Raw genomic sequence first — 23,052 nt, forward strand, 5'->3', positions numbered from 1 at the left:
CGGGCGGAGCCGCGGCGGCCGATTGGCTCCGGGCATCACATGCGGCGGGGCCGGGCCGTGCCGGAGCCGTGCCGGGCTGGGCTGGGCACGGCGGAGCGCTCCCGCGGCGGGCACGGCAGCAGCGCAGCCCCTTCCCAGCCCAGCGCCCCGGCGCCAAAGGGACCGCGGCCACCCCGCGCCGCCCCGGCCATGAGGTCGGCCCGGAGAGACGCCACCTGTGCGGGGAGGTGAGCGGAGCCCGGCGCCTTCCTCCTACCCCCGGGCAGCCACAGCGGCGGGGAAGCGCAGGGGGTGGAGGAAGGAAAAGGGATATTTTTTGTTTTATTATATATCGATCTATTTTTGCCGCGGTCGATCCCGATCCCGCTGCCGAAGCCCCCGGAGGGAGAAGTGCTGCGCGCTGTGATGCGTCTTCCTCTCGCCTCGGCTGCCAGTTTGGATTGTAGCGCCCGGCTCCGTGCACTGCGAGGATGGCTCGGTTTGGGGATGATCTGCCAACCCGCTATGGAGGTGGAGGGCCGGCCGGGGCTGGAAGAGGGAGCAGCCGGCAAGGTGGCCCCCAAGCCGCCCAAAGGATGTATAAACAGACGATGGCTCAGAGAGCCAGGACTATGGCTCTCTACAACCCCATCCCTGTCAAACAGAACTGCTTCACAGTCAACAGATCCCTCTTCATCTTCAGTGAAGATAATGTTATACGGAAATACGCCAAGCGAATAACAGAGTGGCCATATCCTTTCAGGGAGGCTGTGTGGGCACGGGGGGAAGGTGGGGAGGGGGAGAGGGAGGCTGAGGGGCAGAGACCCCTCCAGGCAGCGCAGGGCGAGCGGCTGCTGCTGCTGCAGACGGTGTGATCGGGCTGTGCCATGGGTGTGTGTGCCGGGAGCCGTGTGCCCGACATGATGCACGGCCATGGCAGTGGAAATATGGGAATCAGAGAATCAGAGAATTGCTTCTGTGGGAGCACCGAGGGTCCTTTCGGTGTGCTTGGTGCCTGGGGTGTATAAGCCATGTCAGGGTGTCTTTAGGGGTGAGATGTACAGGTGCATGGATTGACGTTTCCTACAATTCAAGTCAGGTCTGTGAGATTTGTGCCCGTGAATCCTGATTTTTATTTCCATCTGGGAGCCTTTCAACTCTTCGGTCTTCCTGTGAATAGAAGAAGGAATGTGGGATAAAAATGGTGACACCTTAGCACTGAAGCTGCATTGATAGTAGGGACATTGAGAGCCCAGGTAAATCCCAGGAATGCAATCACTGCAGCTCGGTTTGAGCACATCCTCCCCGGAATCCATTCGAATCAACATGAATCATGGCACTTCGATTAGGTGCATAGCCTAAGCTTAGGCTGCCTGAAAAAAAAAAAAAATTAAAATTAGCAAAACCTTGTGGCAGAAGGAGGCAGTAAGTGGGGAGAGGGATCATCTGCTGTACTGTGAAAGGGGCAGATGCTTTCTGTCTGCGACCCAGCTCCCAGGCCAAGTGAGCTGCGGTGAGAAGGGGGCTTTGCTCAGAATGATTTTGTAAGCCGTGAGCAGAGGGGAGCAGATTTTGTGTGCGTGTACACGAGTGCTTTACACTGGGGGTCTCAGGGGAGCTGGTTGTTTTCATTTCATATCACACCCCTATTGATCCTCATCTAACAGCACCAGGGCCTCCTCCCAGCCTCCTAGCAACACTTTCAGTTGCCACACAGGCCAGCTCCTGCTTAGACTTCCCCAGTTTTCACTTCCTGAGGGGCTAACAGGAAAAATACACCAATGGAGTCAATGCACTTCCCTTCTCTCCGAACGCACACAAACAAGTATTGATCTTTCTGTCTATATTATACAATCCCAGCGATTGCTGCATTTCCTCATCCATTTCTCCTTCCCTTGCGTTTCAGTCTGGATAAACAAGCCCCAAACCCCCGGTGACAGGCAGAGCAGCGCCTTGACTGCGCGGGTAGATTCAGGCTTTCCCTTCCCTGCCTCTTGGGCGATTCGGCCGCATCTTTCCGGGGGATGTGGGGAGGGGACCCCCAGTGCGGCGGGGCCGGCGGGACCGGCGGAGCCACCGGCGCTTCCCCGCGCCCGAGCGGCGGGGCCGGCGGGCGGGGCCGGGCGCTGGCCGCGGCGTTGGGTTCAGCTGAGCACGGCGCTGAAACCCGGCTGAGCACGGTGCTGAAACCAGGCTGAGCACGGTGCTGAGCCGAGCTGAGCACGTTGCTGAAATCAGGCTGAGCACGGTGCTGAGCCGAGCTGAGCACGGTGCTGGGTTGAGCTTATCACGGCGTTGAGCTGAGCTGGCCATGGTTTTGAAGCCAGGCTGACCATAGTGCTGAGCTGAGCTGACCACGGCGCTGAAGCTGGCTTGACCGTGGTGCTAAGCTGAGCTGATCGTGGTGTCGAGCTACCCTGGCCATGGTTCTGGAGCCAGGCTGGCCACAGTGCTGAGCTGAGCTGATCACGGTGCTGGGATGAGCTTATCACGGTGTTGAGCTGTGCTGACCACGGTTCTGAAACCAGGCTGGTCCCAGTGCTGAGCTGAGCCGACCACGATGCTGAGCTGGGCTCCCCGCCGTGCTGAACCAATCTCTCCACGCTGCCAAACCGAGTGCTGAGCTGAGCCCTCCAGCGTGGCTGTGCCTGCGGCGCGGCTCGGCTCTGTCCCTGGTGCTGAGCTGAGCTCTCCGCCGTGCTCAGAGGAGCTCCCCATGGTGCTGAGCCCATCTCCCCGCGGAGCTGGGCCCATCTCCCCGCGGTGCTGGGTCCATCTCCTCACGGTGCTGGGTCCATCTCCTCACGGTGCTGATCCCATCACTCCGTGTTCTTGGATCCATCTCTCTGCAGTGCTGGGTCCATCTTTTCATGGTGCTGGTTCCATTTCCCCATGGTGATGAGCCCATCTCTCCATAGTGATGGTTCCATCTCTCTATGGTGCTGGGTCCATCTCTCCATAGTGCTGGTTCCACCTCTCTATGGTGCTGGGTCCATCTCTCCCTGGTCTGGGTCCATCTCTCTATGGTGCTGGGTCCATCTCTCTATGGTTTGGGTCCCTCTCTCCCTGGTCTGGGTCCATCTCTCCATGGTTTGGTTCCATCTCTCCCTGGTCTGGGTCCATCTCTCCATGGTTTGGGTCCATCTCTCCGTGGTGCTGAGTGGAACCATCGCCCACCCTCGGCCCCTGCTACCGCCTGTGGGACGGCTCCACCCTGGGACAGCTGGGGCTCAGCACAACTCAGGGTGGGAGATGGTGGCAAAAAGCAAGAGGAGACCCGGTGCCAGATTGGGATTCTTTTCCCTCCCCACTTCCCTCCTACATCCCAAAAGGGCGCTGAGGGTTTTATTCTCACTGAGAGCAGGCATTGCAATTGAGCAGTAATTCATGTTTTAGACCTGGGTAGGTACTCTAAATGGAACTTTTTGTGCCCATCACTTATTTGCACTGTGTGCTGAAGTTAAATGTCTCTGAAGAAAAATTCATCAGATGGTGTTTAGTTGTATAATCTGTTAGGAGGCAATTTAGTTTATCAATCTCATTGAAAATCAATACGTATTAATAGTTGTTTATTTCCTTTGGACCTTGCACTTTCTTGCTCCTGGATTCCTTGAGCAGCTCAGATTGTGTGAGTCTCTAACTCTCTTAAAGAAGAGAATTGCCAATTTCCTACTTCTCTTCCAAACACACCCCAGAAAGAACCGAGGAAGTCAAGGAGACCAAATACACGAAATCTTAGAATGCTCAATTAATGCAACTTTGTGGGTAGAAACAGAATTTGAATGCGGTTTTTCTTGTATTGTCCAGTGTCTTCTTTAACTTCTGGTCCCCACTCCATTTGAATATATGATATTAGCTACAATCATAGCCAATTGTATTGTGCTGGCTCTGGAACAACATTTGCCGGATGGAGACAAGACACCAATGTCAGAAAGATTGGTGAGTTGCATTCATTCATTTTCTTTTTTATTTTTTTTCTCCTGGTCTAATACAAAAAGCAGTTGGCCACTGAGTATTGGGAGTGTTTGTATCTATTTTAAAGATCCACACGTAAAAAGACAGGCATTGATCTGACAATCAGAAAAAAATCTGTCGCAGCAAGGTAATGGTCCCCTCCTGATCCCATCTGCACAAGAATGCTTCATCACTCCAGCCAGCCCTGCCCAGCCACGGAGAGAGCTGGACCTTGTGCTATGGTCAGAAGGGCTTCAAACTTAGCTTGTCTCTAAACCAGGACAGGAAGGAGCTGAGGAATGCTTAGAATTATCTTTGGAGTCAAATTAATTTCTTTGTAATTTTAATTTTCCCAGGGAGTGGTAGAACAGAGTAACCTTTTAGGATTTGTGTGTCTCTTCCTGCCACAGCACAGATCCTTCAAAGCAAACTTTGGGCTCAGATGATTACACTTTCTTTCCCCCCAAAAAATGCAACCAGCTTACAGAGAAAAATAATTTACCCGCAGGCTTTATGGTAATGAGACCAATTACCTTATTTCAAAAGAAAATAGAAGAATGGCTTCAAAATAATTCTCCCATTTATCATCCCTGTAGGAAAACTGTGTAATTCTTGGTTTGATTTTTCTCCTACTTTTAATGATCTGGAACGTCTTGCATGCCCAAATGCATTAATCCTGGTGCACGTTCAAAGGATGGATAAATAGGGATCCATATGTGTTTTCCATGTAGATGCTATATTATGCAAACAAAGATAACATTAGGCTTGCTGCCAGAAACAAGAGCCTCTGAATAGTGGTTGCTGCAGTTCCCAAGGACGGCCCATGCCAGTGGGCAACTCTCAGAATCTCATTCTCCAGAAGCAGGAAAAAGTGTGTAAGTGAGCAGTCTGGAGAGTCAGGGTCAGAATTTGGTGCTGGTTTGGAAATGGAGCCACTCCTGCTGGCTATCCTCCTGCATGGAGCTTGTTTTCTCTCTCTGCTGGAATTCTTTTTAATGAAGAAGACATGAGAATAAAATGAATCAATGATTGTATGTAGATCTTTCTGCCATTGAACCTGTCTTTGCGTGCTTTGGGGTGGTTGGCAAGGCCAGCCTGGGGGTGTGAGCAGAGCAGAGGTTCAGAGCCAGGAGTGAGCTGGGAAAGTGCCTTCCGTGGTTATAAACGTAAGGAAAAGCAGTTTCAGGGAGGTTCTGGCTTGGCAATCCTTTGGTTCATGTTGGTTTTATGTTTCTCTCGATTTATAAGGGCATCCCAGAGGCATTTTATTGTCCTTTCCCCAAGTGCATTAATTCCATTTTACAGCGCACACACCTTCAGATCCTGCCTGAAGCATTCCCAAGGGGGGCACTGGCATTGCCACCGAGCATGCGAGAGCTGTGTGAGTTCAATGTGCAATCTCTGCCCTGTTGGCTCTGCCTTGGAGAGGAAGGAAGAATTAACCCCTCATTTTTGTCCCAAGCACTGTTATGTTTGATCCAGATACCCTGAAGCCATTTTAACTACAGCACATTTTTAACTCTGAAGTATAAAGTGATTTTTCATAGAGTAGCACTGAGAATCTTTACAAGTCATCAAATACTTTTTATTTTCAACATAAGCTGGAAAGAATAAGCATTGTGAGTAAGAAAAACTGTCTTCTAGTTTTCAAAGTGGAGCCTCTTTAGAAATCTCCTGTTACTTCTATGAACTGGAAGTTGTTTCATCAAAAATGTTACAAATCCACACTAAACCACAGTGGGGAAACGTTCCCATACATTTCCCATACATTTTCAGGTTTGTTCAGCCAAATTCTAAGTCCATGCAGACAGCAGGTGCTTTACTGCTGGCCATTAGCAGGAATGGAATTTGTCTTTTTTTTGGGCAATGGTTAATGGATATGGCTTTTGTTTTTTTCCTCCTGGATTCATTAAAATCTCATAATTTGAGATAATCAGTGAAGAGTTAATCAGATATTAAAGATATGAGGGGTGCACGTCATAAAACTTTTGTGACTGGGAGATCTTGGCAGAGTTTTTGAAGGAAAACTGAAGTTGCCCAGATAATTTGTTCCATAGAAACAATGAAAAAAAAATATAAAGTTGTCTGTTTGTTAAAGCTGAGGAAAAAAGGGAGGACCCCATGCAAACATTTTAATTATTTTTGTCCTTTAATCAATATTTTATTTTATTTATGTCCCCAAGGCCCAGGATATGATCCTGCAGTGCAATCTCATCGGGCTGTTTTCTGTGCTCCTTTTATTGCCAGACAGGGTTAACTGAGCACATGTCTCAGTACATGCAATATTCCAAGATTTTGAGTGTCTGAGTTAGGAGAATTCTCAGAATGCACAGAAAAGCATTGCTTGGCTCTGGGCTGGAAATTCTGGTCAAAAACAGCGCTCTGAGAAAGCACCAGCCTGGTGACCAGAGGAGTGGCTCAGCTCCTCGATCATCAAACGAGGAACAAACTCATTCTCCTACCAGCAGCAGACTGACCTGCCCCGAGGCCCTTTCCTGCCCTGAGCTGGAAGTCTCACATGCTCTGGATGCTGGGAATGTTTCCCTCCCACCAGGAACTGTCCAGTGCACCAGGCTGGATCCAGGATGGAACAATGTCCATCTCCAGCCTCCCTCAGTCCCACAGAATGTTGCATTGTTTGTGCACACGGGGGTGATGCAGCTGCAGAGAGGCTGAGGGAGCTGTTCTGAGCAGCCCAGAGCCTGCTGGTGAGAGCTCCAAATGTGGGAATGGGAACTTCCCACCCCAGCCCCCCATGGCTTTGTGGTTCCCTTGCTCACCTTGCTCAGCTCTTGGCTGTCCACACTGAGACCTCCTTGTCACCTCATCTCCTTCCTAATTGCTCAGTTTACCATGAGGAGCTCCAGGAGACCTCTCCCAGAAGGACAGGGATGATTTCAGAACTTGCAGGACAGGAAATCTCTTTTCTGCCCTGCCCTGCCCTGGGACAGGCCCTGTTGGAAGGCACCAGAGTGTCATAGTTGAGATGGAGACAATACAAAGCAACACTCCATTTTCAGAAGGCTTCAAACTGTTTTTATTCTAGCATACATGCTTTTTCTACATTCCTACAAACTCATAATTTACACTTTACTCATTGGTCAGGAAATACAAACCAAGTGCTCATTGGAACAGGCAGTGGCAGGTTTCTCTTATTTATCTCTCTTTCTTTCTTGGTTTCTATGTCAACGGCCTTGGTAGAAAATTCTTCCAGGGGTAAACATGGAGCCTCTTATCAAAGTTCTCTCTGGCTCACAGAAGTCGCTGTAAAACCTCTTCCACACCAGAGGGGCTGTGGGATGTGGGCTGCAGGCTCGGGGTGCTCGGCTCCCCCAGGTATTTTGGACGTGAGGACAGAACATCACACTTCTCAGATTTTCAGCTCTGTGACAGCTCTGGCAATTTACTAATGGATTTAATGCTTTCTCCCATCCACAGGCACTTAGAGCAGTAATATGTGAGCTGCTCATACTAACCTTTGCATGAACAAAGCCTTTCACACCCAAACCTCTCCAGGCTCTCACGTCCGAAGGCCAAGGAAAGACACTAGGACGTGAAGTAGGGATGGTAATGACTTTCCAGACTCAGAAGTTGTTTCTGATCAGAAACATATTGATTAAATGTGTGTTTGGCCCAGCCTCAAGCTCTGCTGTGTCCACAGCAAGCAACTTGCTGGCACAGCTCTGGCTGCTGCCCAGATTCACTGCCCTCCTTCCAAGTACACGCAGGGATCCTCACCATCACCTGCTCTGCCCCTCTGGAACCCGAGCAGGGCCCCAGCCTTCGGTCTGAAGGGGCTTCAGGGTGTCCTGGCAGGGTGCCTGGGCTGAGGCAGGGCCATTTCTGTTCTGCACAGGGCATTCACCCCCGTCCTTCCCTCCTTCCATCACACACAGTCAGGCAGATCCTTTTTATTTCCAGCTGCAGGACCTCTCCCCAGTGGGGCATGAATTTTATTTTTCATCTTGTTGCTACTGCCCTGATTCTTGGGCTGAATCAGTGTAAATTTAGGCAGGCTTTAGAAAAGACCCTCTTTCTTTTGCCTCTTATTTCCCCAGCTACTCCCTGCCAACCCTACAGATGAGAGTTTTTCTTTGTAATGAATACCCAAATCCATCTGCGAGCCTTCCTGCTTCCCTAGAAGCTGACAAAAACTCTGACCCACTTCCTAGGAGCTCTGTGTAGCCCTAGCTTTGGGGAGAGCACATCCCATCAAACCCTGGAGTACCTGGAGCCTGGCTCTTTAAAGCTGGGAGCTGTAATCACCAGGCACCTGACCTAGATTGAGCAGAGACTGGAGTAGATACCAGGCTTCAAGGAAGTGAGGGAGTAACGTGGAGGAGTGGATGTGGGTAAAGGTAGCTTTTTTTGTGTGTGTTAGAAGAGCTATTTTTAGAGGCACGCGAGTAGTGGTGGGATGGGGATTTGGGATGGGCTGGGAGGCCTTTGTGTGCAGACATTATCTGGAGCTCTGGAGCCAGGAGCTGTGGATTGGGCTGTCAGAGGGCTCCTGGGTCCGTGAGGAGCTCTAAGGAACTTCTCCTGGAATCACATAGGATGATTTCTGACCCCTTCTCCCTTTTCCCCTCTTTTCTGTACCGGGTCAGAGCCCTGGGATGCCTCCAGCTCTTGCTGTGGAGCAGCTGGTGGAAGAAGATGTTCATTGTAGGATTTCTGCTGAAGGTCATAAAATTGTCTGTGGGTAAAGAGCTCTGAGATGGGCAGCTGGAGGTCTGGCAGTGGTGGCTCCTGAGTGCTCTGAGCAGCACCTGTGAGGGACAGAGGGCTTGGAGGGCTTGCAAACCCCTCCTTGGCTGGAGGGGGAGCCAGTTTGGGGGCTGGGTTTTCATTTTCTGGGCTCCATTTCAGCCAGAGGCCCAGTGTGAGCTTTGCAGACCCCTGCTCTGTTTTGCTGCCTGGCCAGCCAGCACCTGTGAGTGTCTCTGCAGGTGACTGTCACCTCACCACAGGGGCGTGGCAGGTGGAGCTGCTGGGGCTGGGAGGTCAGAGAGGTGGAGGGGAATAGAGGTAACACAGGGTGAAAGATGGAATGTGTGGAAGAGCTGTTCCCCCTGAGGTGTGTAGGGATATGGGGAACAGAACCCGAATTCAGCAGCGGATGGAAAAGCCTCTCCAGGGTTGTGTTTTCCAGCACCTTGGAGGCCTCCTCGGTGGTTGGAGCTCTCTGCTGGATGTGCTGAGCTGGGTCATGTCCAGCCAAGCCTCCTTGGCTGTCGTGTTGCAGATGGGTCAGGAGGAGGGGACCGCAGTGGGGTCACTGCTCCAGCCGGGCCAGCACAGGGCACGGGGCTGATGGTTCTGGAATGTTCCATTCAGGGAGACCCCAGAGCCTCCCTGGGCTCTGCCAGGGCTGGCACTGCCCAGGGCAGCAGTTCTGCCTCCTGGGCAGGGAATTGCTGGGCTCAGCCCTGCCCGGGGCTCTGGGGCCATCGCTGGGCCTGGAGCAGAGCCTGGGGCTGCTCTGAGTGCTGCACACAGGGACAGACTGGGGGACATGGGGACAGACAGACTGGGACACCCATGGACACACAGGGACAGACTGAGGGACATGGGGACAGACAGACTGGGACAGACTGGGACAGACAGGGACAGACAGGAACACCCACAGACAGACAGGGACAGACAGACAGGGACAGCCAGGAACACCCACAGACAGACAGGGACAGACTGGGACAGACAGACATTGATAGACAGGGACAGACAGACAGGGACAGACTGGTGGACACAGGGACAGACACACAGGGACAGACAGGGACAGCCAGAGACACCCAGGGACACAGAGGGACACAGAGGGACACCCAGGGCTGAGGGCCCCTCTCAGTATCACCTCTCAAGACTGAGCAGGCCCAGCTTTAAGGGTGAAAACCTCAATTTCTGGAGCAAGTGCTGTCCTGAGTGTGGGTCTGTGCCGGAGCTGAGCAGGAGTTGCTGTGCTTGTGTCAAACTTGCTTCTTCCCTGGTTCTGGGACCACAAGCCTCGACATTCCTGCTCTTTTCCCATCAGAAAACAAACAATCTCCTATTGTCATTGGGAGAATTGCAAAATACAAACAGCTACGCCTCAAACAGCAGCTCAGCTCTTTGGTTCTGGTGGCCAGAAATGCCAAAGCCACTGGAAAAGGGATTTCTAATCTCTCAGCGTAGAAGTTTGCTTCTTATTTGGGTAGGGCTGCTTTGCTTCCATTGAATTCAACTGAAAACCAGGCTCTAAGGCACATTTGGAAATTGGTTACTGGTGCCAAAGCTGATGAACAAGTTCTTGAAATTGATGCCCATTGCTTTTACATCTTGCTTTATTCTCGTTTCTTGCCCAAAATCTTCCTTCCAAATGTGAATGCTTCCATTTGGCACTGAATTTGTGTTAAAACTCCAGTCAATAAAGTCTAATCCTGAGAGATCTGGTGCAGAGATGGAATAAAAGGTTTGGTAAAACTGTAGAGACCAAGCTTGATTTTCTGTGTAGTGAGCAAGGACACGAATCTGCAGTCCCAAGGGAGGTGCTAGTCTGCACCATGGACCCCAGACACAAATCTTGCTGCTCCTGCTGTTCATGGGAGGGGCTGGGGATTTCTCCCTGAACCAGATCCCCAGTGAAAGGAAAACAAATGAGGCTGCAGCTGTGAAAATTGATAAAATGGAGGAGAAGGAGCAAAGAAAGAACTGATGGAATAAATGATAAATAAATAATTTCCTGTTAGTGCAGTCAGGCTTGCTGTGGCTGACTGTTGCTCCCAAAGACACCCTCTTGTTTCAGGTTTCTGGATGAATTGTGGAACATCTTCCATGCCAATAACTCCAGAAACCTGTCATCTCTAATTTAAATATACACTTAGAGCAAAATTTCTGCATCAAAATTCCCTCCGGAACATTCCATAAAGGTAGAAAGCGTGGCATGAAACCACCAGGATGAAGGCCAATAGGATTGCCAATTTGTACAGAAAATTCATTTCAGAGAAATAACAATGAAATTCCTCTGTGAGCTTAGTTCCAACAAAGTTAAACCTTTTAAACCTTCCATTTCAGCTCTGTTCAAAGAATGGAAAAGGTGTGAATGGCTGCCTGTAGCTGTTCAGGGGACTGGTTATCACAGCAGGAACATGGATATCTCCTTGACTTCTCTAATTTCCCTTTTTTCCAGGACGACACTGAGCCGTACTTTATTGGAATATTTTGTTTTGAAGCTGGTATCAAAATCATCGCTCTGGGCTTTGTTTTCCACAAAGGCTCTTACCTGCGCAACGGCTGGAACGTGATGGATTTTGTCGTGGTCCTCACAGGGTAAGTGACCTCCTCTCCCCCCGAGCTTAACGGGGCTCTCACCCTGATTTGTGGGGTTTGTTTGCTCTGGGTTGGGCTGGGATTGACTGGAGTGGAATAGCACTAAAATCCTGAATTTCTGCCTGTAGCAAATCCAAAGAATGGCTCTTGTGCTGAATGAGTCACTTGCCAAGCATTTGAACCAGCTCAAAAGTGATTTTGAGGATATTTCTTTGTAGATATTTCAGTGTGTATCTGATCCAGACACTTCCTGACATTTCTGTGGCTTTGCAGGTTCTAATTGCCACTGGTACTTGAACCTGATTTAAATCAATTTATTTTCGGACATTACAGGATGACTTTAGAAGTCAACATGGAGCGTGCTAACAAATTAAATGCATCCTGGTTTTAAGCTGTTACAACTTTGATATCAGCCAAGTTTCTGCAAGAATCAATTTATTCCCCTATGAAATAACTTTTCTCAAAAGAATTTGAAGATATTTGAAAATAATTCAAAATGTCTTATTAAGGATGGAGGTGAAAAGGTTACGTGTGCATTTTGTACCCTGGTTTGAGATGATATCACTGATCTATGCCTTGGAAATGCTGACAATATTTTACATTATGCATTGCAGCAGTTTCTGTCTATTTATATAAATAGAGGGTGATGCTGGTGGGTAATGAAAACATAAACATGAACACTTCTAGTCTACAAATTGGGCTTTAAAGCTTCAGAGGAAACGATCCAAAGGTCTGTGTGAGGTCCTGAGCTTGCAGCCTTCATCTTGGAAGGATTTCAGTTCATTTCTCCCCAGAAACTGCAGCCTGGCTCCTGCTATTGATATGCTTCCCATACCCATCCTTTCCCACAGCTTCCCTGCCCGTGTGTGTGCTGAACGTGGATATTCCCTGCTCCTCGTGGTGGTGTGGAGTAGGGAAATGCTTGCATACATATACAAATGTATTCATTAGCTACATGATCACTGTAATTCCATTTGCATTCATGGCACCCTGTGATACAGCACTTGAGAGGCCAAAGGGAATTCTTGATGTATTAAGAGGAAGAGAATAAATATTCAGGGCTGGATTCTCCTGCTGCTGGGGCTGGGTATTTAATCAATATAAACTTCATTGGAGGCACAAGGAGAATCAGATTTCCATACTTAGAAGCAGGGGGTACCAGGATGAAAAGAGAATTAGCACAGTGCTACAATTATTCTCACTGACGCTCTGTTCTGACTCCTAGTTAGCTCCATGCCATTGTTTGTGTTAAAAGAAAAAAAATAAAATCAAGGCCCTGATTCTGGAAAGGACTTTGGCATTGGCTGAATTTATCCTACAGCAAAGCATTGCACTATATGCTGGAATTCAGCTGACTCCAGTGGTTCTCTACTTAAAGTTCAGGCTCCACAGAAAAGCTTTTCTGAATCCCAGCCATATTGCTTAGGCATGGCTTGAATTCCTTTTATTCTTTTTTTCCCTCCATAAACACAAGACTCCAGAGTTGGTTGGTTTTATTTTACACCCGAGACATTCCAAGTATTGCAGCTGAAGCGGCCACGGGATCCTCCCGGAATGAGCGGCGTCTCCCCGGTGCTGTGGGAGCTGCTTGCAGCACTGTTTGATCCTGGAAAAGAATTGTGGAATATCAGCTTGATGAGACAGCTGGAACAAGGACCCCCGGTGCCATCTGCAGCCCCGCGGGTTCCTTTGAAGTGCCATCCTGTTAACGTCACCGCTGCTGTTTCCAATGGTGACACCAACTGGGCCCTGCTGAAATCGTCTTGTACAAGGGCTTCCCACCAGGCAGCAGTGCAGGGGTGGCAAAGGCTGAACTCATCGGCTTCAAGTCCAAGAGTCATCTCCACTGAGGAAATCCAGACCTCTAATCCTGGTAATCCGAGGGCTGGATTTAACAAGGAACTTGAGCTCGTGCCCAATTTTTGGCGTTAGGGGGAAGCTACTGAAAATAACAGAGTTACTCATGCTTGGTTTGATGCTTTTCTGAATATTTCCAGCCCAGGTGGAGGGAGCATTGAAAGCTCTGCAGCTTCACACAGGGGGTTGAATTAGTGTTTTCTCTGTAGCCTGCTGTGTTTTGCTCTGCAACGCCCAGATCATGATGAAGTTCTCAGCTCACTCCTGTGTTGCCATGGGGCTGTGCTGGAAACCTGGAGTTCCTCTTCCTTGGGTTTCCTTCAGTGGCCACAACCCCTTCATGTGCCCACTGCCTCATGGGCTCAGGTCAGAGGGAAAACCTGTGCAGGGCTGTTTATTTGAGAAAAAAATCCTCCTTGTTTCTGCATTGAGACTTCAGAGTCAGCTTGATGAGTGAGAAATTTCCTGCTGACAAACCCTCCAGGGGAGGGCTGTAAGGTGGTGACACGAGTGGGACCTTCACTTTCATTTCTGTGGAAGGCAGACTCGGATCTGTGTGTTTCAAAAAATGATCAAGCTGTAATTTATTAGGGAATAATAAAAAAGGACAGTGCTAAGCCAGTACTTAATGTGTTCTTATAAATATAGATAGGTAGGACATCAGTTTTTGAAATATCATTTTGCTACTCTATCAAAAGCTTTCCTTTGCCATATGTGCAAGATTTCTACTTCATGTTTCCCAGGCAGTGCTCAGCTCCCAAGCTCAGTTTTACATTGATCTTCAATTTTATAGAAGGATTTTGAGTCCTCTTCTTTTATTTTTTTTATTTCTGTGTAAGCATGAAAGATCATGAAAATGTTCCATGATACCCCACACAGAGCTGTGTGCCTGCTAATCCTGCCGAGTGCTTGTTTTTATTAAGGTAAATGGTGAATGTCAGAAAACCTGATCTCATTTTCAGCTTTTAGCTAAGCACCAGAAAAGCGAAGAGCAGCTCTGCTCTCATTCTCTGTTTCCATAGGAAAAAGGCCAGCCAGAGTCTGGGTGTGCTTTGGAGGAGGCTGTGGGGGAAGGCTCTGCATTGATTGAACTTAGCCTTGTGTAAATATTCCAGTGATCACGCAGCAATCCTTCCCACCTGCTTTTTCCAACCCTTTATTTATTTATTTATTTTTTTGGGCTACTCAATGCCTGCACCCTGGAATTATTGATAAATATATTTTTTATCTACTTGCAATGAGGGAGATTTCGTTTGTCAAAAGCAGACAGCAGAACTTGTTAATCAGGAAATACATCAGGGCTGTGTTCCATGCAGCCAGGATCAATATCTTATTGAGCTAAACTCGAGTCTAACAGATAGTGGCCCAAAATGGCTTTGGTTTGTTGTTCCAGAAAACACTCCCTCAGTTTCTTTTCCCAGCAATGCTGTGGTGCCTATTTCTCATTTGCTTCCAAGGAAACCTGTGGATGTGCTGTTAACAAAGGCCTGGGAAAGGAATAAGTTAGTTGCTCTCTTTGGAAGATTTTGTTACCTCTGTGATTTTTTTTTAGTTATTTCTTGTGATCTCCACCAGTTGTAGACTAGTCTCAATGAAAGCTGCCCCTGCTGGGATGGGCCTGTTGCTGCTGGGGACAAAACCACACATTTTATAAATCCTGCTCATTTTATTTCCACGTTTCTGTGAGATTGCACTGGCTCCAGTGGTGACATCACTCATTAGCAGCTCTAAATCACACAAAAATGCAGTTTCTCTTTGGCCTGGGACTGGATGATCTTAATGCACTTTTTCCAAGGTGGAAGCAAAGGGACTTTTTCACTCTGTTGCTGCCACGTGTTTTGGGTTGAATATTTTAGAAATCCACAGTTGTTTTGGGAACAAATTTGTCCTGTTCCCAAATTCCTCAGCTGGAGCCATGAGCTCTGATTCAGGGCCTGGAGGGTTCAGACCTTTTCCTCTTGGAGTTCATGGGAGGTTTTCTCCTGGGTTTTGGATGCAAAGCCTGAAGAACTGCTGGGTTTGCACGGAGCTGGTGTCAAGGGCTGTGTGCTGAGGGGAAGAATGGGGAACAAGGTGTGGACAAAACAAAATTGATCTTTGATTCCCAAAATTCAGATGTCTAGGGGTTTTTCAGGGGGATAAAAGGCTTTTGAACTGTGATATCCAAGGGGTCTGCCCTCAGTTGTGTTTTGGAGCTTGTTTATACTTCTGGTTTCCCATATCATGAATAATGGGCTTTAGGGTTTAATTCCATACCCCAAGAAAGGGGCTGCTTGTCCCTATTTCATCACCAGCTACCTGAGATTCCCCTCGGTGCCTTCTAGTAAGGTTTGAAGAATAATTATTTTTTCTGAATGCCTATGGTTTTATGAAATGTCAGCTTTTCCCCAGGCAGAGATTTATGCTGCTCGACCTCCCTAGACCTGAGGGCTTTTCTGTGCACCACAGCCTTTGCTGCTGCTCTGGTCCTTTCCCAGTTCTGCCACATCCCCATGGAGTGACCACAGCCATGTGGTGTTTGTCCAACACCAAGAGTGGCTAAAGGCCTCTATGAAATAATGGAGAGCTTGACAGGATCGTGCTCTGCCCTTTATGAGCAGAATTAATTTCTTTTGGCTTCAAATCAGCCTGGATTAAACACTCTCGAAGAGTCCTGGTGGCTTCTTGAGCCAGTTGGATCAGCAGCCTGGATCTCTGGGTGGGACTGGCAGAGACAGCGTGTGCCAGGCCCGGAGCTGCCAAATGATGTGCACAAAGTCTCCGTGCGGGTACGGATGTCTCAGGCTGTCTGGAACAAATTACAAAAGCCAGAATTATCTTGATTGTCTGAGAAATGTGCTCCCAGCTCCTCGATGCTGCTAATAATTTGGAAGGCAACTCATTTAGTAACAGCATAAAGGCCTGCTCCTCCTCGATGTGAGCGTTGCTGGTTACCAGGATCATCCTGCTATGTGGGCAGTGGGAGCTGCTATTCCTGGTGCTGTGTTTGAGGAGCAGCAGCCTTGGATGCAGTGATGAGTGACAGAGTGGGAGGCACAGGAACCACCCAGCCTGGGCTGTGCAGCAGGTTTGCACCTTGGATCTGCCCCTTTCAGGTGGATGAACCTCCCAGACAGGTGTGGGGGGAGATGTGACCAGGGAAGTGTTGGAGAAGGAAATGCCTTGGAGAGGGCTGGGATTTCTTAAAGCTGTCAAATACTCATAGAAGCTTTGGCTCCAGCATTTCTTTCTCTCCAAATGCATGTTCCTGTGCTTCAGAAGCCCTTAAATGAGGGTATCTGAGCTCTGGGCTGGCTCTGGTGTCCTTTGTGTACAAGGGTGACAAGATGAGGGGAAATGCCTTCAAACAGAAGGTAGATTGAGATGAGATATTAGGAAAAAAAATCCTTCCCTGTGATGGTGAGGAGGCCTTGTCAGCTGTGGCTGCCCCTGGATCCCTGGAAGTGCCCATGGCCAGGCTGGACAGGGCTGGGAGCAGCCTGGAGATGTCCCTGCCCATGGCAGGGGGTGACACTGGATGATCTTTCAGGTCTCTCCCAACCCAAACCTTTCTGTGATTCCATTGATTCTGTATTCCACCTGCAAATAACCACAGAACTAATTAGAGAAATGAAATTCAAATGAAATCAGCCCCCTTGGCTGCCCTGCAGCACCCCTTTAGGGAGCTGTTCAATGCTTTGTTTACCAGCTCTGGGTGTGGAGATGTGGGGAATGAAGGGGTGGGAGCAGGGAAGTGCAGATGTTGCTCTTCTTTCCCAGTGTGGAAATTTTGGTACTTGTGTGCTAGAAAGCAAAGGAGGGCAAAAACAGGAGCTGGGGAAAGGGAACTGGGAAGGAACAAGCTCAGTCCTGGTTGGCTGTCACAAGGAAAAGGAGCTGTTTGCTTGGGGTGCTGATGGACTCGGGGTGAGTGCTGTCAGCACCGTGCATGAGTCATGAAAGGAGCAAAGCCTTTATGGATTTTAATGCAGCTGATCCTTGTGTTCAATTTCTTTTATGCTCCAGTGATGGATGGACACTTGCTGGCTCAGAAGAGCAAAGGCCACCTTCTGAAATTAAATCAGATAAAGGTGGACAAGACACAGGGAATTTACCTGTCAGGTGTTACCTGGTGTTCTAGCTGGTGTGTGAGGGCAGGAAGGGAGGAAGCCAAGCAACCAGATTTGCATTTTTGAAGCAGAGAGAGTTTGTAGCTGGGAGGGAGGAGGGTGTGTGAGGTCTCAGGTTGAACAGAAGTTGTTCTATCCTCTGGCCCTTGGCTGTCTGGGCTCTTGGGGAGCTGCAGAAGCTGTTCCCTTCAGAGAAGACTGGACAGAGAGGAAGGGTTTGAGGCTTCTAAATCCATCTGGCAGATGTCCCCATTTCCTTTTTTGCCCAGTGGGCAGCAGCTTCCTTGGGACTGGAGCTTGTTTTCTCTCTGGGCTTGTTTCTCTGAGCAAAGGGGCACCCAGGCCGTGCTGAGCCTCTTGCTGTGTTAATTAGGGCTCGTGTCTTTTTTTGTTGCTTGTAGTGGCTTTTCTGCATCGATTTTGGTGGGGGTGGCTGGAGGCAGGTTGAGAGAAGCGGGTGGGTGATAAATTGTGTGGCTGGCTGCTAAATCAGGAGACTTTCCTGGGCAGAGGAGGACTCCGGGCTGTGCTCAGAGGAAGGCTGCAGATGGTCCCACCCCTCAGAGGACCTGCAGGTGGGGACAGCCCTTCCCTGGCAGAAATTATCCTGCTCTGGCTCTGCTCTGGTGGTGGCAAACCAAATGTTTCAGGTCAGAGAACCTCTCAAGGGCAAACAGATAATGAGATTGATGTGCTGCTCTCTTACTTTATTAAAAGGGACCGCAAGGTATGGAATACCTGGGATGAGAAGTGATAATGATGGAACAGCACAGGGAGCCTGGAAGCTGAGGCACAAACAAACCCCTTTCTATTAAAGAGAGAGGAAACAAAGCCATCCAGGTTTCCATCTTGTATCCATTTCCATGTTTTGTGCCTGTTTGTCCTTCCTGGAAGCTTTGTGCTCACAGAGAAGGGCTGCCAGACAATATTTATGGGTGTTTACCTCTCCCTGCAGCTGGGCAGCTGTCAAGTAGAAGTGACCATCCCGAGTGAAAGCAAGGGTTGTTCTCATGGCAGCCAGAGCTTTATCAAAGGCAGGCAGGATCATTAGTCCAGAGTCCAGACAGTATTTTTAGCTTTTTATGGTTCTTGAAGGCAGGTGGGTGGCAAGGAAATATTGTCTCTTGTGAGGGAAGCAGCTGCACAGGCAATTGTGGAGCCTGCAGGTGGGAAGAGGACTCTGGACCTTGGGATCTGCTCCTGATGTGATCCTGCCCTGGCAACCGTGTCCTGTGGGCACCTAGAGGTGGAAAACATTGGTAGCTGCTCTTGGAGCTGGGTGTGGATACTGGGAATTCAACCCCAAACCGGCAAATCAAACTGCAGCTCCAAAGTGCTTAATTATTTTTAATGCTTCCTGGTTTAAAAACAAGCAAACAAACAAACAAAAAAATCACCAAGCCCAAAATACCCAAGTGCTGTGTGTGGTGTTGAGTGCTGTCCCAAAATTAGATGAGGAGGAGGGTGCAGGTTACCTCAGACTCCTGTTTCTCACGTAGGGCTTCTGCTGCTGTGTCCCAGTTCCAAGGGAGCAGCTTTGGATGGCAAAGTGCCTGCTCATCCGAGAGGAGAAGAACCTGCCTGCGACTGTGGAAAAGGGTGAGGATGTGGAAAATCAGCCTGGTTTTACTTGTGATCTAAGTCTGAGTGCCAACAGTGAGTCTGCAACCGTGTCCTTGGATCCACATCTCACCCCAAAGATTTTGGGTGCTCTCAGACCATTCTCTTCCTTGGGGCTATCTGAAAACATCAAGAAAACTTGGATTTTGAAAACTTGCATTTGGAAAACTGGTTTTCCATTCTGTTCTTGCTGAACCACCAAAGAGCTGTGTAGGATGTTCTGGCCAGGGCCAGGCTTCCATACTGGAAGCTGGAGCCAGAGGATGTGTGAATCCCAGGTCAAGCCAAGTCCAGGATCAGCACCTGGACATGCTTTTCCACACAATTCCACAAGATTTTTTGCTTAACTTCAGCTCTCTTGCATCTTCTCTGTGCTGAAGGGTCTGATGGGGTTGGGACAGAGGAAGGGATCCCATGTGAGTGAGGTCAGGCTGCAGGATGACTCCTCTGGATGAACTCCTGACTGTGGAAAGGCCACTCTTCTACCCTGGGCAAGCTCAGGGGGAGAAAGCCCTGCCTCCTGTGGCAAGCATCAAACCTCTGGACTGGTCTTAGAGGCTTTGCAAAACTCCCTCACAAAGGAGCATGGCCACCTGAACAGTACACAGGAGGAACCTTTCCCTCCTGGCATGGTCAGCATCAGCTGAATGCATGTCTGACACAATCGTGTCTCCTCCCTCCTCCATCTCCCCATATTTCAGTGGCCACAAGAGTCACCTGTCATGGGTTTTGGATTGACAAATGAAACAAACTCATTTGCTCCATGATCTCAGGGTGGAGCATTCAGGAAACAGGTCAGGCTTTTCTGGTGGCTATTCTTATTCTGTCAGTGCTCGAGTTGTCTTGGTTTCCGAGCTGGCTGCAGGGCTGGGTGTGTTTGTGTAGGTGATTCTCGTGATCAGCTGCAGAATTTTAAAAGCCTCCCTCTGGAGCAAGAAGTTCAGGTCACTCCTGAGTTAAACCCAATTTTAGACAATAATGGGTTTAGCTCTTGGCTCAGTTCAAGTCAGTTCAGGCTGGGCTGAGTGAGATTTGAGCAAGGAAAGGATCAGAAGTAGAGACTGGAGCAATGCTGGGCTTCCCTGGGAATAGAAATTGTTCCTGGGGCTCTCCAAAGAGGGAGGGCAGCTCTCAGCCAGGAATCTGGGGTTGAAGATTGTTCCTTAGGGAAGTTTCTGAAGAGGGGTTGAAGCTGACTCCCCTCCTTTGTCTCGTTACACAAATTCCCTGTAGGGCTCTGCACAACTGGAAGGGCCCAGAGCCAGACTGAGGCTTTAGGAGAACATTGATGGTCCAGGGATGATGTAGAAGTACAAAAGTGAAGGACAAGGATGAGCTGCTTGGAGAAGACTGAGACTTTTTCAGCTACAAAATGTTCCTGCGCTGAAGAACTCCAATAATCAGAAATGGTTGGATGTAGCTTGCTTCTGGTTCAAAAAGGACATAATCAAACTTAAATTTGGGCTCTCAGCTTATTTTCCAATTAAAAAGAACCAAAAAAAGGAAGACAGCTTAATCTTTCAGCCTTTTGGATCAGTTTCACCCTCTCAAACACCCTGAACCAGCATCCTTAAATAAAGTTTGGGCATGGGAGCTTAGGATGAAGGCTGTGAAAATGATTAAAGCATTGAAAAAATGTCCATTTAAGGAGAAGTGAAAAGGCTGAGAGAGTTAAAATGAAGAGCAAAGTCTCATAAGGGTGAGATAGATAAAGAAAAGCAGAGAGAAAATCATGTTTCCCTATCTATTTTGGTAGGACTCAAAAAGCATCAGTGACAAAACTGAAGTTTTAGAACTTCACTAATGGAAAAGTAATTAACTCATGGAAATCATCACAAGCATTTGCTGGTTTGGGTCTTGAGACCAAAGTAGCCTTAAGATCATCTTCAGATCCACCAGAGTGGAAATGATTTTTTTTGAAGGGGAATAATTAGGTCTTTCCCTGGTGCTCCCTGAAATAAGCTAGGTGGAAATGTGAACAGGCTGTTTCATAATTGTCCTTTTCTTTATCTTGTAATTTCTTCTGAATCCTGTGGAGCCACGGCTTGGGAGCAGGATCCAGCCTGTTCCAGCCTGACCTGGGAATGTGACTTTGCCAGTTTAGACATGAAACAACGTCGATAGGAGTGCTGCTATTTCATCACTTCATGTCTGATTTAAAGATCAAACATCTTCCTGCTCCAGCTCAGAGAGAAACTTCAATGCTCCAGTGCTGAGTGTGCTCTCCAACCCCGCGAGCCTCAGCTGTGGGAAAAGATCTGGGCTTGAAAATTGTCACTCGATTCAGATGAATCCCAGGTGGTTTCTGGTAATGTGGATGTCCCTGTGACAAAGGGGCTTTGGTTTTGTGGAGGAGGCAGGTCTGGCAGGCTCCGACTTGGTGCCTCAGGGATATAACTGCTCCCTTTGCATGGTGGAACATCCCCTTGACCTTGCTTTGGGAGGATCTCATCCAAGCCTCCCACCTTCGCAGGATCTGGAACACAGGAGAAGGTTCTGGCAGGTGAAATTATCTAATCAGAGGGTGGCCCTGTCCTCAATGAGGCTTCAGTCAGAGCTGAGAGCTTGTCCAGCTGCCACAAGTCAGGCATGAAAGCTGTCCTGCTGGGGAGGAGCATTAACAAACCTCCCTCCCAGTGCCAAAGACAAATCTCTGCTGCTTTTCTGGCCTCCAGCGCTGGGAGGAGAGTGGCAGCCAAAGGCTGTGGGAGGTTGCAGGGAGTTATTTCCACACTGGGAAGGGATCTGCACTCTTGGCTGCTGGTAGGTGGGTAAGACCTTTCCTGAGGGTCATTAGAAACAGGCCTGGAGAAAAGATGAGGTGAAGTCTCGGCTTGGATTGCTGAATCCTGGCTGCTCTGCCTATAGGATGAAGACTAGTCTCCAGAAAACTCCTCACATTTCTTTTTAATCCCATTATTTTCAGAAGTTCATATCCATGTGCTCCAAGTAAGTGATGCTGTATCTGTTCAAAAGCATTTAGCTGATAACACAAATAATCTCATCACAGATCTTTGCAGCTTATCTCTGCTCTCTGAGAAATGTGCTGAAATGAAAAATTTTACCTTTCTTCTCTTCTGATGCCAAATCTCAGCCTTATTTACCCACTTCCTGGGCAGAAGCATTCCAAATTCCTGGAGTTCTGTGGCCAAAATTACCTCCTGGACTGGCTGGATGAATCCTGAGCTTCTCTGAATTTCTTGTTTTGCAATAATCAATAAAGTACTAAAATTGGATAGGTACAATAAAAGAGGATTTGGAAATGCTTGGCTTTGTGACCAGTTGTACAGACAGGACCATCCCAAGCCTAGTTTTAAAGAAACACTTAATTTTTTTCACTCTCTGTTCACAACTTTAAAGCCAGTTATAACAGGTACAAAATGATGGTAACCCCTGCCTTTCACGAAGGGTGAATAAAACAAAGGAAGCTCGGCATGATCCAGTTTCTCATTTTAATTTGAAGTATGAAAGAACAGGAGACCATGGGAGCAGTTAGTGCTGTGTCTGAGGCAGATCCAGGATAATGCAGTTCTGGTTCTCTTCTGGAGCAGACTGGGCAGTGGATGGGATTTTGGGTGTTCTGTTTTTCTCTTCTGCTCATGTCTTTGGCTAATAGGGGATTTTAGGCCATTTTCCCCCCCTTTGTTTCCACATTCTCACCTCTTTAAAAATGAAGGCAGTGCTGGTACCTGACTTTGTAACGTACTCGTGAAGGAGGCTGGCTGTCAGCACTGAAAAGTAGTGAGTTTAAAACATCTCAAAAGAAGTAAAAATAAGCCTTTAAAAATGTTGAAATGAAGTGTGGGGAACTTGAATCAGAAGTAAAAGAGATGGTAACGGCATCATCTTTTAGAAATCATCAGCTAGAAAATCTTCTAGCTGCTCAGTCACTGTGAGTGGGAGACTTGCACAGAGCTCAGCGTTCGTGTTCCACGGGGAATGTGTTAAATCCACGACGTGGCACACACAGAACTGCAGCTGTGGGTGTCTGCCAGAGCTCAGCCCGAGGCAGGATTGGACCTTTGGGGGAGGTGGCATGCTCTGAGTCAAAATGTCCACGAGTGCTGTCACTGACCTGCGGTGTGAAAACGAGGGGCTCCACCTTGGATGGAGAGAGGGGAATGTCCTCGGTGGCAAAGCCGGTGCTCGGGATCACGTCCTGGCTTTGAAATGCTGGAATCATGGGTTGATCTTCAAAAGTTGTGGCTGGTGAATAGAAGGGAGGTGTTGGGAA

The 23,052-nt window shown here is 48.5% G+C and overlaps 1 protein-coding gene across 11 annotated transcripts in view; it reads left to right on the plus strand.

Annotated features, from left to right (window-relative positions):
* Positions 1-470: 470 nt before the first annotated feature.
* The window catches only part of CACNA1B (calcium voltage-gated channel subunit alpha1 B), a 313,565-nt gene continuing 290,983 nt past the window's right edge, over positions 471-23,052 (plus strand). For all 11 annotated transcript variants that reach the window (XM_085593746.1, XM_085593747.1, XM_085593748.1 and 8 more), the window contains exons 1-3: positions 471-729; positions 3,812-3,918; positions 11,093-11,232. In XM_085593746.1, the coding sequence (XP_085449872.1) occupies positions 471-729; positions 3,812-3,918; positions 11,093-11,232 (506 nt within the window). The remainder of the gene's footprint in view (positions 730-3,811; positions 3,919-11,092; positions 11,233-23,052) is intronic.

The sequence above is a fragment of the Lonchura striata genome, chromosome 17, assembly GCF_050655825.1.
Source record: "Lonchura striata isolate lonStrDom1 chromosome 17, ASM5065582v1, whole genome shotgun sequence".
In the NCBI taxonomy this organism is placed as follows: Eukaryota; Metazoa; Chordata; class Aves; order Passeriformes; family Estrildidae; genus Lonchura; species Lonchura striata.